The following is a 12956-nucleotide window of genomic DNA, read 5'->3' as shown; positions in this document are numbered from 1 at the left end:
GAGTTTTTGCTCTTTTTCTACTATTTAAATTGCACGCAAAGAGCTGGACATTGTACACAAAAGGCAAATAGCCGGTCGCTCCCTGACACTGCAGTTTGACTTCAGAATAGGCGGGGATCTGCCGCGCACGGTGTAAACACGCCCGTGCGGGTGAGGCTCCCCGTTCTGCGCGCACAGACCGAATTCCACCTGTGAACTGGTTATTTCCTTTGCTTCTCGGTACGTGAACAAGGAACAGCATGCCAGCTTTAAAAGGCCCAGTGCATCGGTCTTAAATAAATGGGCTAAATCTCCAGCTGACCCAGCTCTGTAACCTCCTCTTTTCCAGCGAGGTTGCCTGTAGACTTCAAATACAATCCCTTTTTGTGTCAGGGGCTGGAGCAAGCCCGTGCGTTATTTAAATCCCGCTAAGAGGGCCTAAGTTTTATGAAGCGCTTGAGGCCTTTCTGCACCAGAAAGGATCTGGAATACTGTGCGTTTCTTTGCTTTTTCGTACCACATTTCTCCCCAGGCAGCACAGAGGAAATATTCTGTTCTAAGTTGTGGTAAAATGCGACTCTGTTAACCTTGCACTAGGCCTCTTCTCCTCTGCGTATCTCAGGTTTATCCCCTTGTAAAATGGGGGTAATCATGCCTACCTGTGGCTCACGAGCAGGCAGTAAAGCTAAAGGATTACAATGAAGGATGCTAATGAGAGCAAAAGATGATCATGCTTTATTAAAAACATGAAGTGAAGCGAATATACCTGAAACCACTGAACTGAGACGATGTCACCGAGTCTCCTCACGTATTTGACAGTTTTACGATTACCTCCTTTTGTAGAGCTAGCGTTAAATTTTCAAGTCGAGAACACAAGTACCTAACCCTGCGCCTGGACAGGCTGGTTGCAGCGTGGAGAGACTTAAACTATGCTTTGGCTCTGAAATGTTCTGTCTCTCTCTCTCTTTTAAATGCCAGTTCGAAAGCATTTTAAATTACACACTGTTTCCTACAAACAGACAACTATGTGAAAAGGAAGGTGACCCCAACGGTGCCATTAACTCTGGTTTAATTCTGCAGGTATATAACAGAGTTTGTAAACCTAGGCAATGTTTCAGCTCTGCGCACTTTCAGGGTTCTGAGAGCTTTGAAAACTATTTCTGTAATTCCAGGTAAGGCGGCCTCCGGTTGGTGTTAGCTGTTGGGTACAGGCCCCTGTGAGTGATGTATTGCTTTGTCTGTAGTTGTTGTTTTATTTTGGTGTGTGTATTGTCATTGTGTTTTTTGTGTGTGACCTCCCTCATTGCAGATATGTCACAGAGTTTGTGGACCTTGGGAATGTCTCAGCATTGAGAACTTTCAGAGTTCTCCGAGCTTTGAAAACTATCTCTGTTATTCCAGGTGAGAACCATTAAGCATTAAAGGCTGGTCTTGCGTGTATCTCTTTCCCGTATCCCCCCTCCCGTCCTGCATTGCTTATTTCTCAGAAATGGCACTGGGATATTTTTGATGGGCTTTGCAGTCTGTATAAACAGAGTAGCTTGAAACTAAGGCTTCTGGGCCATCAAATTATGGGATGCACAGTCTACTGTTCCGTACTTCTTTATCCCTGCGTACACCTGTGGCTATCCGATCTCTGAAATGAAAGCCAGGCCTAAAGTTTGGTTCCAGATGAATAAAGGATCGGCCGCTCCCTTCCTCCTCAGGCTGAACAGTCTCTTGCTCAGCGAGACATCCCATTATCGTCAGTGTTTCTAGAGTTGCTTTAGGAATAAGTTTGTAAAGCAAGTGAGCAAAACTCAACCAAGCTTCAAACCTTTCTGCGTGAGGCTACTGCAGTTACTTGGAGTCAGATGGGATTTGGGGCAGGTTGTCTTGTAATGACAATAAGCTTGTGTCCCCGTCTTCAGGAAGGGTTGATGCTGCCATTTTGAGATAGACTAAGCTAAATGGAGCATTGGCACCACCAGCTTTTGCATTCGTATGTTGTAGTGGAACCGGTTGTCAGCCTATTAATGCAATAGTGTGTGGCCCAAAGTGCTGACTGCGAACAGTGAACTGTGAACAGTGAGCCAGAAGTCCTCATTCACAGCCCTGCCCACTTCACGTGCCACCCCCAGAGCTGGACTTTGCAGGACCGTCACTTACAAAGCTGCTTCTAACTCAGTCGGGGTGTCAGAGGGTAAGCGACGGCCCTTCCTTTCTTGTAGGAGACCAGGGAGGCGTTATGGACTGAGAACGTGATTCTGATCCTGAATTCTTGTATAGAAAAGTCTCGTGCAGATGGTCTCTCAAAAGTGTCCCTGATTTTCAGGTCAAGCTCCAGACTCAGTTTTCATAGGCACTGAAGCACCTGTAGTTTTCCAGTTTTCAGGTGCTTGACCTGTCTCAGGGTAGGCACCTTAAATAATCACTTGATGAGTTCTGGTCTTCTATTTCTTTGTCTTTTGTTTCCTAATGCATTAACTGCTAATGGTTCTTTTGCTTTCTCAGGCTACACTTGCACATACGTTTGCCAGAAAAGAGACTATGGAATTGTAGGGGCCCATCACTTTTGTCCCCATTCCAGACTGCTAAACCCATCAGATGTACCTGGCTGTTGTGCATGATGTTCTTAAGTGGCACCTGCTTTCCTTGCACCGAATGAGAGTATGCTAGAAGAACGTTCTTACTTAGCCTTCCTTAATGTTTGGCAGTGCACACACAAAGAGCAAAAGGTATTTGGTCATTGCTGTTAGCAGTGCACTGGGCGGATCTGAAGTGCAGTTGCGATTCTGTCGGCCTGCTACAGGTATTAACTGGCTTGCTCAAAGAAAAGCATCGATGTTCAAATAAGTTTCGTATGTGTTTTGCTTTCATAATCGTAGCAAAGTGAAGATGATGCAACTTTAATGAGCTGGTTACGAAATGTGTGACAGCATGCCTTGCCTTCCTATGGAAAGGAGCAGAGCAGTTCAGTTTTGTATCATTCTCTCCATACTACTGAAAATTAATGGAGTTTTCCTTTTATTTCAAACGACAGCAAGGGGGGGGGGGCATCTGAGCCCTTCTAAATTCAGTGCAGCCATACTTTTTACTAAGGGGATGATCTGCTGCACACTTTTATTAAAGGGGTGATTTGCTGCACGCAGCCGGGGGGATCCTGTTCGGGTGCCGGGCACGCCGAACGCATCCGCGGCTGGGGCTGCAAGGGGCACAACTGTGGTTATTGGTGTCGGTCAGGCTCTGGGATAGGATTGCCCAGCTGTGGCTCCGCAGCACGTAGGTAAAGCACAACCCTCGCTGCCCTCTCCGTTTCGTGACTAACGGTGGGAGGAACGTAAAGCGTTTGTGCAGTGAGCCTTTTGGGTTATTTAATATGAACTAAGGCACTGAGTGCTCCTTATGGGTTTCAGTGCCATCACGTCTCAGGGCAGAAGTGATTTTTTAGAATACGCTTAATATTAAAATATAAAGGGGTTCCCCTTCTACTTCAGCACGTGTAATGGAATGGAAATTTTAACACTGCGGTGAGCTGATGAGAAAATTATCTTGCTCTTATGACGAGTGCTAACTACATCTTCTATCAGTAATTGGAATTGTCCTCAGTGTGCTTTTTAGACAAGATAAAAATGGGAAATATTACCGGAATATTATATGCCACTGGATAAAATTCCATGCAGGTAGAGGGTCTGTATAGATTTGTGTGACAGGAACAGACTGTGGCATCTATAAGCTAAAATATCAAAATATTGCTTTCATCTTATGGCTTGATAGACCGTATTAAACTCTGCGGTGGTCCAAATCTTTTTATTGGCACTTGAGTTATCGATATTTTAATTTGCTAATGCCATCAGTCTCTGTGCGTTGCCAGCCTGTGACACACCTGCATTGAAGAGGACCCGGGGCAATCCGGATCTGCAGCACGTGGAGGCCATTGCTTCAGCTGCGGTTGTTGCAGCTGCCTTTGCCCCGTGACGGCACTGGGAACACTCTTGCTGCCAGTTTATCTTCATGGTTCAAACCCCGTTCTCCCTGTCTGCCTATGAGAGAGCAACGTACAAACCAGGAACGCAGGCGCTGGTGCAAACGGCTGCATGTGCAGAGCGGTGCATATTTGGGCGGTGGGGATGAGCATGCAAGCGAGCGTTGCAACGGTGCTGCGTCTGCCAGAACTAACAGCAAAACCTGCTTTGTGTTGGAGTAGGGCTTGGGCTTTGATTCAAAGTTTTGAAGACTGAAGTACAAGACATTTTAAAAAATTATTCCTCCATAAGAATTCCTTTTTATCTATGTGTTTTTGAATCCTTATGTCCCTGATATGGATCAAACCTCCGCTGGTATAGAAAGGTTCCTTGTCAAAGGTTTATTATAGAATGCTTACGTGGCCTCAGCCGGAGACTTGGATCTGACCAGCCCCGACTTCAGCTGGATCTGTGATGGTTTTTCCCCTCCTCCTTCCTCCCTTCAGCCTCCTTCGCTCCTCATTTATAAATGCAAGATCATCCTACTTAACATCAGAAAGGCTCATTAGAGGGCCTCAGTATGGTTCCTGCATCCCAAGTTCTTGCCTGTTTAGATCCATCTCCTGAAAGCATTAGTGCTGCATCTTCCCCCGGGTCATGGATGGTTCCTCTTACAGACCAGACTGGTTTGGAAAACGGGCAGGATTCTTGGCCTGTGCCTGAGCTTGCTTTTATTATCGAGCCTTGCCTATTAATGATCCTGATGGCCTTGGTAAAACCCGAAGAGCCAGCACTCTGGGTGAAATCCTGCCCTACCCGTAACAAAACCCGTGATCTAAATGGAAGATGCAGCTCCCGCAAGGAAAGGGGAAGTGCTGGAACAGTTCAGTTAAGCAGTAGAAACTTAAGATGTAGACAGTTCGAAAGGTATTTGATCTTTGTAAGTTGTTGTAGCTTGTGCCAATAAGCCAGGCTTAAGCACACCTAAATGTGTCCGTGCAGAGGTTTGTAGCAGCGTAGCTTAATTTAACATCTCTGTTTCGACAAACCCCGCTTTCATGGCACCGACTCCTGAGTACGCTTTGCGTCCTCCGCTGCAAGGCTCAGATATTCTCAGGGATGAACGCCAGTATTTTGGTTTGTTCCAACTATTGCTAGTTCACCATCGAAACCGGTGAGCTTGGTTCAGTCGTCACCTTTATTGTACTGTGTGGCAAAGCCTGAATGCGAGCGGTGGTTCCCGGGAACCTGGCCATTTTATAGCAACAGTCTTTTGCCACCGTGCAGCGGTTGTGAGGTACTGTATGTATTTGAATTTTCAATGTCTTTTCATTCTGCCGGAGTGATTTCTAGTCTTGTTTTCTTCTCTGCAGGCTTGAAGACCATTGTGGGTGCCCTAATTCAGTCTGTGAAGAAGCTGTCAGATGTAATGATCTTGACAGTGTTTTGTCTCAGTGTCTTTGCTCTGATCGGGTTGCAGCTGTTTATGGGCAATTTAAGGAACAAGTGTGTGATATGGCCAATTAATGTGAATGAGACTTTCCTGGATAACGGCTCTAGGGGCTTTGACTGGGAGGAATACACCAACAATATGTGTAGGTATTTCTGCAGTGATACTCCCTGAACCCTTCTTATTTGGCTTAATGCTGCTGACCAGGATTTCTGACGTGCCTTGTAACGTGGCGTGTCCAGCTTTGCACAGTAAAAACCCCTTGCTCAGATACTTTTCAGTTTTTAGAAACCTGGCCTTGTTAAGGTGTTCCTAGTTGGGTCTTGGCTGTGCTCTTTTAGCTAACTATTTTGTCAAAAATGCATCTTTTTCTGTTTTGTTTCCAATTAAAAACTGTTTAAATATGGTAAACGGGAAGTAACTCTGCCCATTTAAATCCCTGGGCTGAACGTCAGGTCCTTCACTTAGTTTTGCCAAGTTCTTCCGAGGATGCACGTGAAGTTGTTGGTACCTGTTTCTGCTTTGCAGCATCCTTCCAGGCTGGCAGGATTTCAGAGCTGGAAATGATGCCGCAGATGATCAAGGAACCAGCCTCCAAGTTTTGTAACTTGATTTCTTCCTCCCTTCTCACTTGGAACTTCTCTACTGTGCCGTCAGCTAGTTTTACATCTTTATTCAACATGCTATACTGACTTCCAGAATGGTGTTTAAACTCAGGCACAGTTAGTGGGGCTAATGTTATTTAAAGCTGAGTTAGTTTACTGATAAATTTATCAGTAGGGGATCTAGAGGGCTCTTCAGTGAAGGTTTTTATAGTGCTATAGTATGTTAAATCCTCTAACTCCATATGTGTGTGCGTGTAATCTTTTCTTTTTCATCTTCTTCAGCAAATTTTTACATAATTCCTGGCGCCCCTGATCCTTTGCTCTGTGGTAACAGCTCAGATGCAGGGTGAGTGTTGAGCTTTATTAAAAGTAGAGACTCTGATTACCATTGCTGTTGGTTAATGATGGCAAAACCTTCGGAATATTTCCTGTTGCTTCCTTTGTTAGTTCTGGTGTTATTTCACGTGTAAAAGCTTTCGTGTTTCTTAATCTAGTTATTAATCCATTGTCACTGCCTGTTTGACTAATATAATGTAAGCTGACATTTCTCGTGTCATCTCAGGAGGCAGGTATGTCTGATGGTGATCGCTAGTGGCGTTATTCCCCTCTGAATCCAGTCATAAGAATCATCAGAGAAGTAGGGGATGGAGGTTCAGAAATGGAAACTTTCCATGTGCTACTGCCTCCAATGGGTTTTTCACCCAGTCCTTCAGCTCTGAAGACCCTGGCGGCAAAAGCTGGGCCTTTTGGCTCACATTGGGTTAAAAGCCTAACAGAGCCGCATCTTGTTTCCATAGGACACAGATAACAGGGCTTTTCTGAATCCTGTCTGTCAGTCTCCTTGTCTGCTGTTCTTACTTGACACAGAAAGCAAAATGCATGCCATTTGTTACGAGAGTTGTGAAAATCTCCGTAAGCATGGATAACGTGCATGTTGTCAACTTGCTCCATCCTTTTCCTGCCGCGATGCCCTGAAATGGCTGTCGTCTTCTTCACAGTCAATGTCCGGAGGGGTACACGTGCATGAAAGCAGGACGGAACCCCAACTACGGTTACACAAGCTTTGACACTTTCAGCTGGGCTTTTCTGGCTTTATTTCGCCTTATGACTCAGGACTTTTGGGAAAACTTGTATCAATTAGTAAGTAAACGCTTTGCTTCGGTGTTATACAAGATGAGAATTCGGGGACAATACAGGAAAGGAAAACGGGACAAGCTTTATTTTATTCCTTCTATCTGAAAGAGTAACTACAAGTAAAGCTGCACAACGAGGTGCTGCGTGTGGAGGAGGAAGGGGACGTTTCTGTAAGCGGGTGTTGCACCTTGAAGTCCAGACGGGGTGGCAGGTCCCCAGCCTGCGTACAGCTGCAGCGTGAGTTGATTCCGGAGGAACCTGGCCGCCTGCTGCAGAAGGTTGTGAGCGGCTCAGCTCTGCTCACAGAAGGTGCTCAGGCGCTTTTGGAGGGCAGAGTGTTTCCTTGTAACCTGAGGATGGTTTGGGGACCTTGCTGAAATGGCTTTTCTTCTGTGTTGTTTTGTTTGAAGGGAGTCTAAGCATCGAGTTTCACACTGTGCTTCTGAATCATTTTCAGTTTGTATCCGTCGGATGTTCCCTTAAGAGAAGAAGAGGGATGTCACCTTTTGTGCTTATGGCTAATGAATGTGCTTAGAGTGTCTTAGAGCTTTGCAGTGGAAGTGCTGAGACGTTAAATATTCAGCACCGCTGTATTTTCTTAGAAGCATTCAGGTCAAGAAACTTGGGATCAGTTCATGTATTGGGTGTCACTCTGAAATTGCTTTCCCCTTTCCTTTTCTCTTCCCTTTACCGTGCTTTTCTACTTCCAGACCTTACGAGCAGCAGGAAAAACCTACATGATCTTCTTTGTCTTGGTGATCTTTGTGGGATCGTTCTATCTGGTGAATCTAATTTTGGCTGTGGTAGCTATGGCCTATGAAGAGCAGAACCAGGCCACGTTGGAGGAGGCAGAGCAGAAGGAGGCAGAATTTAAGGCCATGTTAGAACAATTGAAAAAGCAGCAGGAAGAAGCACAGGTGAGTGTTTTGATTGTGTTTTTTTTGGATGCATTTACATATTTTAAGATTTATTTGCCTGTTATTCCAGAGCAGTGATATATAATCAAAAAATGCAGCAATGCCATGGTTGGCTTGCCCTGGCATCGCGTCCTCTGTTGGCTGGGGTTGACGTTGTGCACTCCCTCTTCCCTGCTGCTGCTGTCTTTCCCTGAGTCACCTGCAAGCTTGCTGTGTTCGTTTTGTACTAGAAAACTCCCTTCTATTAAGGAAATTCTAAGTGTTCCCAGAGTTCCTAGTTAAGCGTGGGAATATCTTTGCAAGACAGACAAGTGCATCTTTGTTGGTCCTTTATCAAGTGCTTATAAACAAAGCTGAGGGACTGAGAGAGATTTTACTACCTGCAAAAGCAGACTATAAAAATTTTTACAAGTCCTGGCTGCAAGTTTCTTCCAAGAGAAAGAATAAGCATCTCAGTCCTGCCCCAAAGACTTGTACTTGCATGTATTAAGCCCCACTCTTTCTTAAAGCAGAAAATGGAGTAGTAATCATGGTAAGATCTGATTTCTTTTTCCCTTCTCTTGCCTACACCCTCAGGCTGCTGCTATGGTCACTTCGGCAGGGACGGTCTCTGAAGATGCTGTGGAAGATGATGGGGGGGGAAGGATGTCTCGGAGCTCTTCAGAGATTTCCAAACTCAGTTCCAAGAGCGCCAAGGAGCGTCGAAACAGGAGGAAAAAACGAAAGGACAAGGAACTGTCAGAAGGAGAGGAGAAGTGTGACAATGAAAAGGTGTTCAAGTCTGAATCCGAGGATGGCATGAGGAGGAAAGCGTTCAGGCTGCCAGATAACAGGCTAGGAAGGAAGTTTTCCATCATGAACCAGGTAGTTTTCATTTCCTTCACTAATGTTTATGCTTGCTTGTAGTCAGGATAATATTCTAGTTTAGATCCTGATTAGCACGTCAAAGGAATCCGCCCACTGTCTTAAACTTGCAGCAGATCGGAAGGACACTTACAGCCCAGGTTTCCAGCCCTTGCACACACTTACCCTGGCACAAATTGTTCCTGAGAGTAGTGAGTCTAACCAGATAACTTCTTCACCGACGCAGCTCAGCCAGCCACGAGCGAACACCTCGTGAAGTATAGCTGACGACTAAGTGGCGATGGTTTGTGTAGACCCGGAGAGGGAGCGAAACCACTTTAGCAGCATTTGACGGCACTGCGGTGCTTTGTTTCCATACTATTCACGCTGTTGTCATGTCTTTCTTTTCTCCCTCCTAGTCTCTCCTCAGTATCCCAGGCTCCCCTTTTCTCTCCCGACACAATAGCAAGAGCAGCATCTTCAGCTACAAAGGACGATTTCGTGACCCGGGTTCAGAGAACGAGTTTGCCGATGACGAGCACAGCACAGTGGAGGAAAGCGAAGGCAGGAGAGACTCCCTCTTCATCCCCATCCGCGGACGCGATCGAAGGAGCAGCTACAGCGGCTACAGCGGCTACAGCCAAGGCAGCCGATCCTCGCGGATTTTCCCCAACCTCCGCCGAAACGTGAAGAGGAACAGCACGGTGGATTGTAACGGCGTAGTGTCCCTCATCGGTGGCCCACCTTCCAGCATGCCCGGGGGACGCCTTCTGCCTGAGGTGAAAATAGATAAGGCAGCTACCGATGACAGTGTAAGGAAGTCAATGAGTAGATAGCATAGGCATGGCGGTCTGTCCTCTCCTCCTCTCCCGTATGCCGCCCTTCGAGTGAGCCAGCCGCCCTGGCAGAATGAGTCAGTCTGTCTGACCGCAGACGATAAAGTCTGTATTGGATTAAACACCCTGTGCTTTAACTTCCCCTTTCTTTCCTTCTCAGACTCGGTGACCCGCCTCCTTCTCCCCCCGGCTTCCTGGGATAAAAAGGCTTGGAATTGAGTCCTTAATTAAAGGACTAATAATAGTAGGAACCTTGGTGTACGTCAGGGCAATGCATAAGCAGCTATTTAAAGCGTGGGAATGGGGAAACCAACCAAAGTTTGTTGCAAATGTTCTTCGCGATAAGATGAAATATTTGGGGATTTAAAGGGAAACACAAACAATCTTTTAGCCCTCACGAAGCTTTGCAAGGGTAGCTGTTAGTAAAAGAAGGATTTTTAAGAATAAATTTTTTTAATTTTGGAATTTTCCTTCACTGTCACTTTCTGTAATTAGTTGATTGAATTGGTATTGAGTAACCTTTCTAATGGATCGACATTTCAGAATGCAGGAGAGAAACACAGCTCAAAAAATAGAATGTGTGTTAGTAGGGCGTAAAAGCATCTGGATAAGACTGAAACAACATCATTTGAGAGATACCTAAATCAATTGTTTCTGAGAAAAGTCTGGTTACCGTGCCTATAAATTCCAAGCTATTTTTTTTTTTAGTTATTTCAATTCTTGCAACCTGTTTGACCTTAATTAGTTATGTTAAGCATCAGTTGCCACCTGTTTCTTTTCTTCCCTAGTTAGCATGTTAATACAATGTTTTGCTTCAGTATTTAATTCTTTCTTACACAGCATGCATGTGGCAGGCATAGTAATCTGCATGATGCATGCATAAAAGAGAAAGTATTACTTAGCGGTTATTTTGCTAACTCTGTACGTAGAGAGAGTTCAACATGCAACGAGCAATTAACTGTTGTGGTGGGAGAGCTGCATGGGCTCTGCAGAGACCTCGGTTCACAAGCAGACAGCGGCAAATTCCTGTAACGAGGCAAAACAACCCGGTTATCTGTTAGTACCCGAGATTGTCTGTGCCTAAACAGGGACGGGCATGTCCAGGGCAATCTTAGGAGGGAAACCGGGAGGCGCCTTTAGCCGTGCAAGCTCTTTGACTTGAGGGGAGCAAGGTGATCCCTCGCAAGGGTGAAATCGAGACACGGTTTCACGTCCCTGTTGTGTTAGAAAATCGGCTTCATAGCGGGCTAGAGCGGGAGGAATCCCCGTCAGCTCTCAGACAGTGATGTGGCTGAGCCTCTTTTATCCTAATTTTCAGGTGCAGATTTTGAAATAAATGTCGATACCATCAAGTGCTTGGTTCCTAAACCTCATTAATTTGGGCGCTCAAATGCGGCTGGGGTGGAGTTCACACTCTGACCAGGCGCGTTGTAAAGTGGACTGGTGAAAAGAGTCACGGCCTGTCTGTGGTAGTACAGAGTGTAAACTCCTTTGTACTACAGCAGTCTGCGTTAGAAATGTTCTTTAAAATATAGTCCTTAATTTGTCTAAGGCTGCAAAGTACCGGTACTAGCAGAAACGAGGGCTTGAGCTTTGGTTTGGCCACTTACATAAGACAGGAGAATGAGAAGGGTAGCAGGAACAAAGATGTTTTTCTCTCTTGGGCATGTGTGCCGTATTTCTAGGCTGATAGCATGTAAAATACTGGGAAGATGAAGAGTTTATATTAATCAGCATATGAATTTTGCAGGGTACTACCGAAATCGAAATTAGAAAGAAACCCGGTGGGTCTCTCTTGGTCTCGATGGATCAGGTGAATGCATCCTATGGAAGAAAGGATCGAACCAACAGCGTAATGACCGGCTTGACGAATACCCTTGTTGAGGGTAGGTATGGCTTGGAGGTGCGCCTGTGGTATTTTTCGGTGTGTACGTATCGATTGCCCTCTCGCGGTGTGTTGTAGGAAGACAGAGGACCCGTCCCGCCGGCAGCTGTAGGATGGCTCCTGACACCACACCTGCCCCGGGTTCCCTGTGCTCGCTGCCCCTCTGCATGGCCAGAGGTGCGGCCGGTCGCAAGATACGGGCACGGGGACACGGGCACGGGGACACGTGTCCGCTCGGTTTGTCCGAGAGGACACCAAACGGCAATCACGAGATGGCTTCCTAGTGGCTATGGGGATCAGAGCGGTAGCTGGTCTCTAAGGGAGCTGGGTTGGGGGTGTAGGGTGGGGGGTACGGGCTCGGGTCAGGCCCCGTCTGTCCGGGCAAGTGCTGCACAGCAGCCGTCAGTTTTGAGCCCTGGGTACCTGCCAGGACGTGCGTGCCCTTCAGGTACACGGAATTCAGCTGTCCCTGCTTTCGAGTAGTACATATTCATGCATTGGTTTTGCCTAAACCTGCTTCTTTTGAGTCATTATTGATACAGACGTATTTATTAGAGTTTATTTTACTTGGTTTTGCATCTGAATTATATAGATACAGAGGTAAAGACAACAGAGTTGTAATTTTACAATAACGAGTATGCAGTGTGGAGATTATAGGAGTGAGGCAATGTCTGATACAGGCGTTCTGCCATCTCCCAAGGACTGGAGAGACCCTCCTTTGCTTACAGGCCACGGGAGAAACAGATCTGAGCTACAGCAGGAGCTGCAATGTGACAGCTGTCAAAAAAGAAAGGGACTGCTGCATGACGGAAATTCAGAAATGGACAGCACACAGAGCTGAGATTTCCAAATATGTTATGCAGGAGCCAGCAGGAATTTATGAACAGCAGCCATATGAGGTTGATGATCTCAAATTCCTGCTGTCTCCTGCAATAAAATTGTATGAAAACTAAATATACTTAGAAACAGAGCAAGGTTCTGCTGCTGCTTCCCTCCTGCGCAAACGCCTACAGGCTACAGTGCTACGGTCCTCTTTTTTAACTTTAGAAATTCCAAGGCAACTAAATACTAAGCAACCAGAGAACCAATGAGAAGGAGAGCGCAGTGGTCTTTTCCCTACCCATAAAAAAGAAAACTTCAGCATGAACAGCTGTATAGCCTGAATGGAACCATTGCAAGTCAAGGAACAGAGGGGGGAACTCCTGATTTTTATTCTTTTTCCCCTAAGCACTTGAAATAAGCTGGTTTAAACAAACAGACGCAGCATCATGTTTGATTTCTGTAAATGGATGTGGTTTGCCTTAACCAGGTTATTCCTGTTTAAAATCCTTTGCAGCATTATGTCATGTATTTCCTCTTTTAG

At 45.8% G+C, this 12956-nt stretch overlaps 1 protein-coding gene across 5 annotated transcripts in view; it reads left to right on the top strand.

Moving 5' to 3' along the window:
* The window catches only part of SCN8A (sodium voltage-gated channel alpha subunit 8), a 61647-nt gene that overhangs the window by 22663 nt on the left and 26028 nt on the right, over positions 1–12956 (top strand). For 2 of the 5 annotated variants that reach the window (XM_087770990.1, XM_087770992.1), the window contains 4 exons: positions 7823–8029; positions 8606–8893; positions 9292–9651; positions 11459–11594. In XM_087770990.1, the coding sequence (XP_087627116.1) occupies positions 7823–8029; positions 8606–8893; positions 9292–9651; positions 11459–11594 (991 nt within the window). Of the gene's footprint in view, positions 1–1288; positions 1381–2625; positions 2771–5296; positions 5519–6260; positions 6325–6976; positions 7119–7822; positions 8030–8605; positions 8894–9291; positions 9652–11458; positions 11595–12956 lie in introns of those variants that run through there. The other 3 variants (XM_087770988.1, XM_087770989.1, XM_087770991.1) reach the window with 3 other exon arrangements.

Source organism: Nipponia nippon, unplaced genomic scaffold (genome assembly GCF_047370975.1).
Source record: "Nipponia nippon isolate SJK-2023a ecotype South Korea unplaced genomic scaffold, ASM4737097v1 scaffold_35, whole genome shotgun sequence".
Lineage (NCBI taxonomy): Eukaryota > Metazoa > Chordata > Aves > Pelecaniformes > Threskiornithidae > Nipponia > Nipponia nippon.
This window is presented reverse-complemented; position numbering and strand designations above follow the sequence as displayed.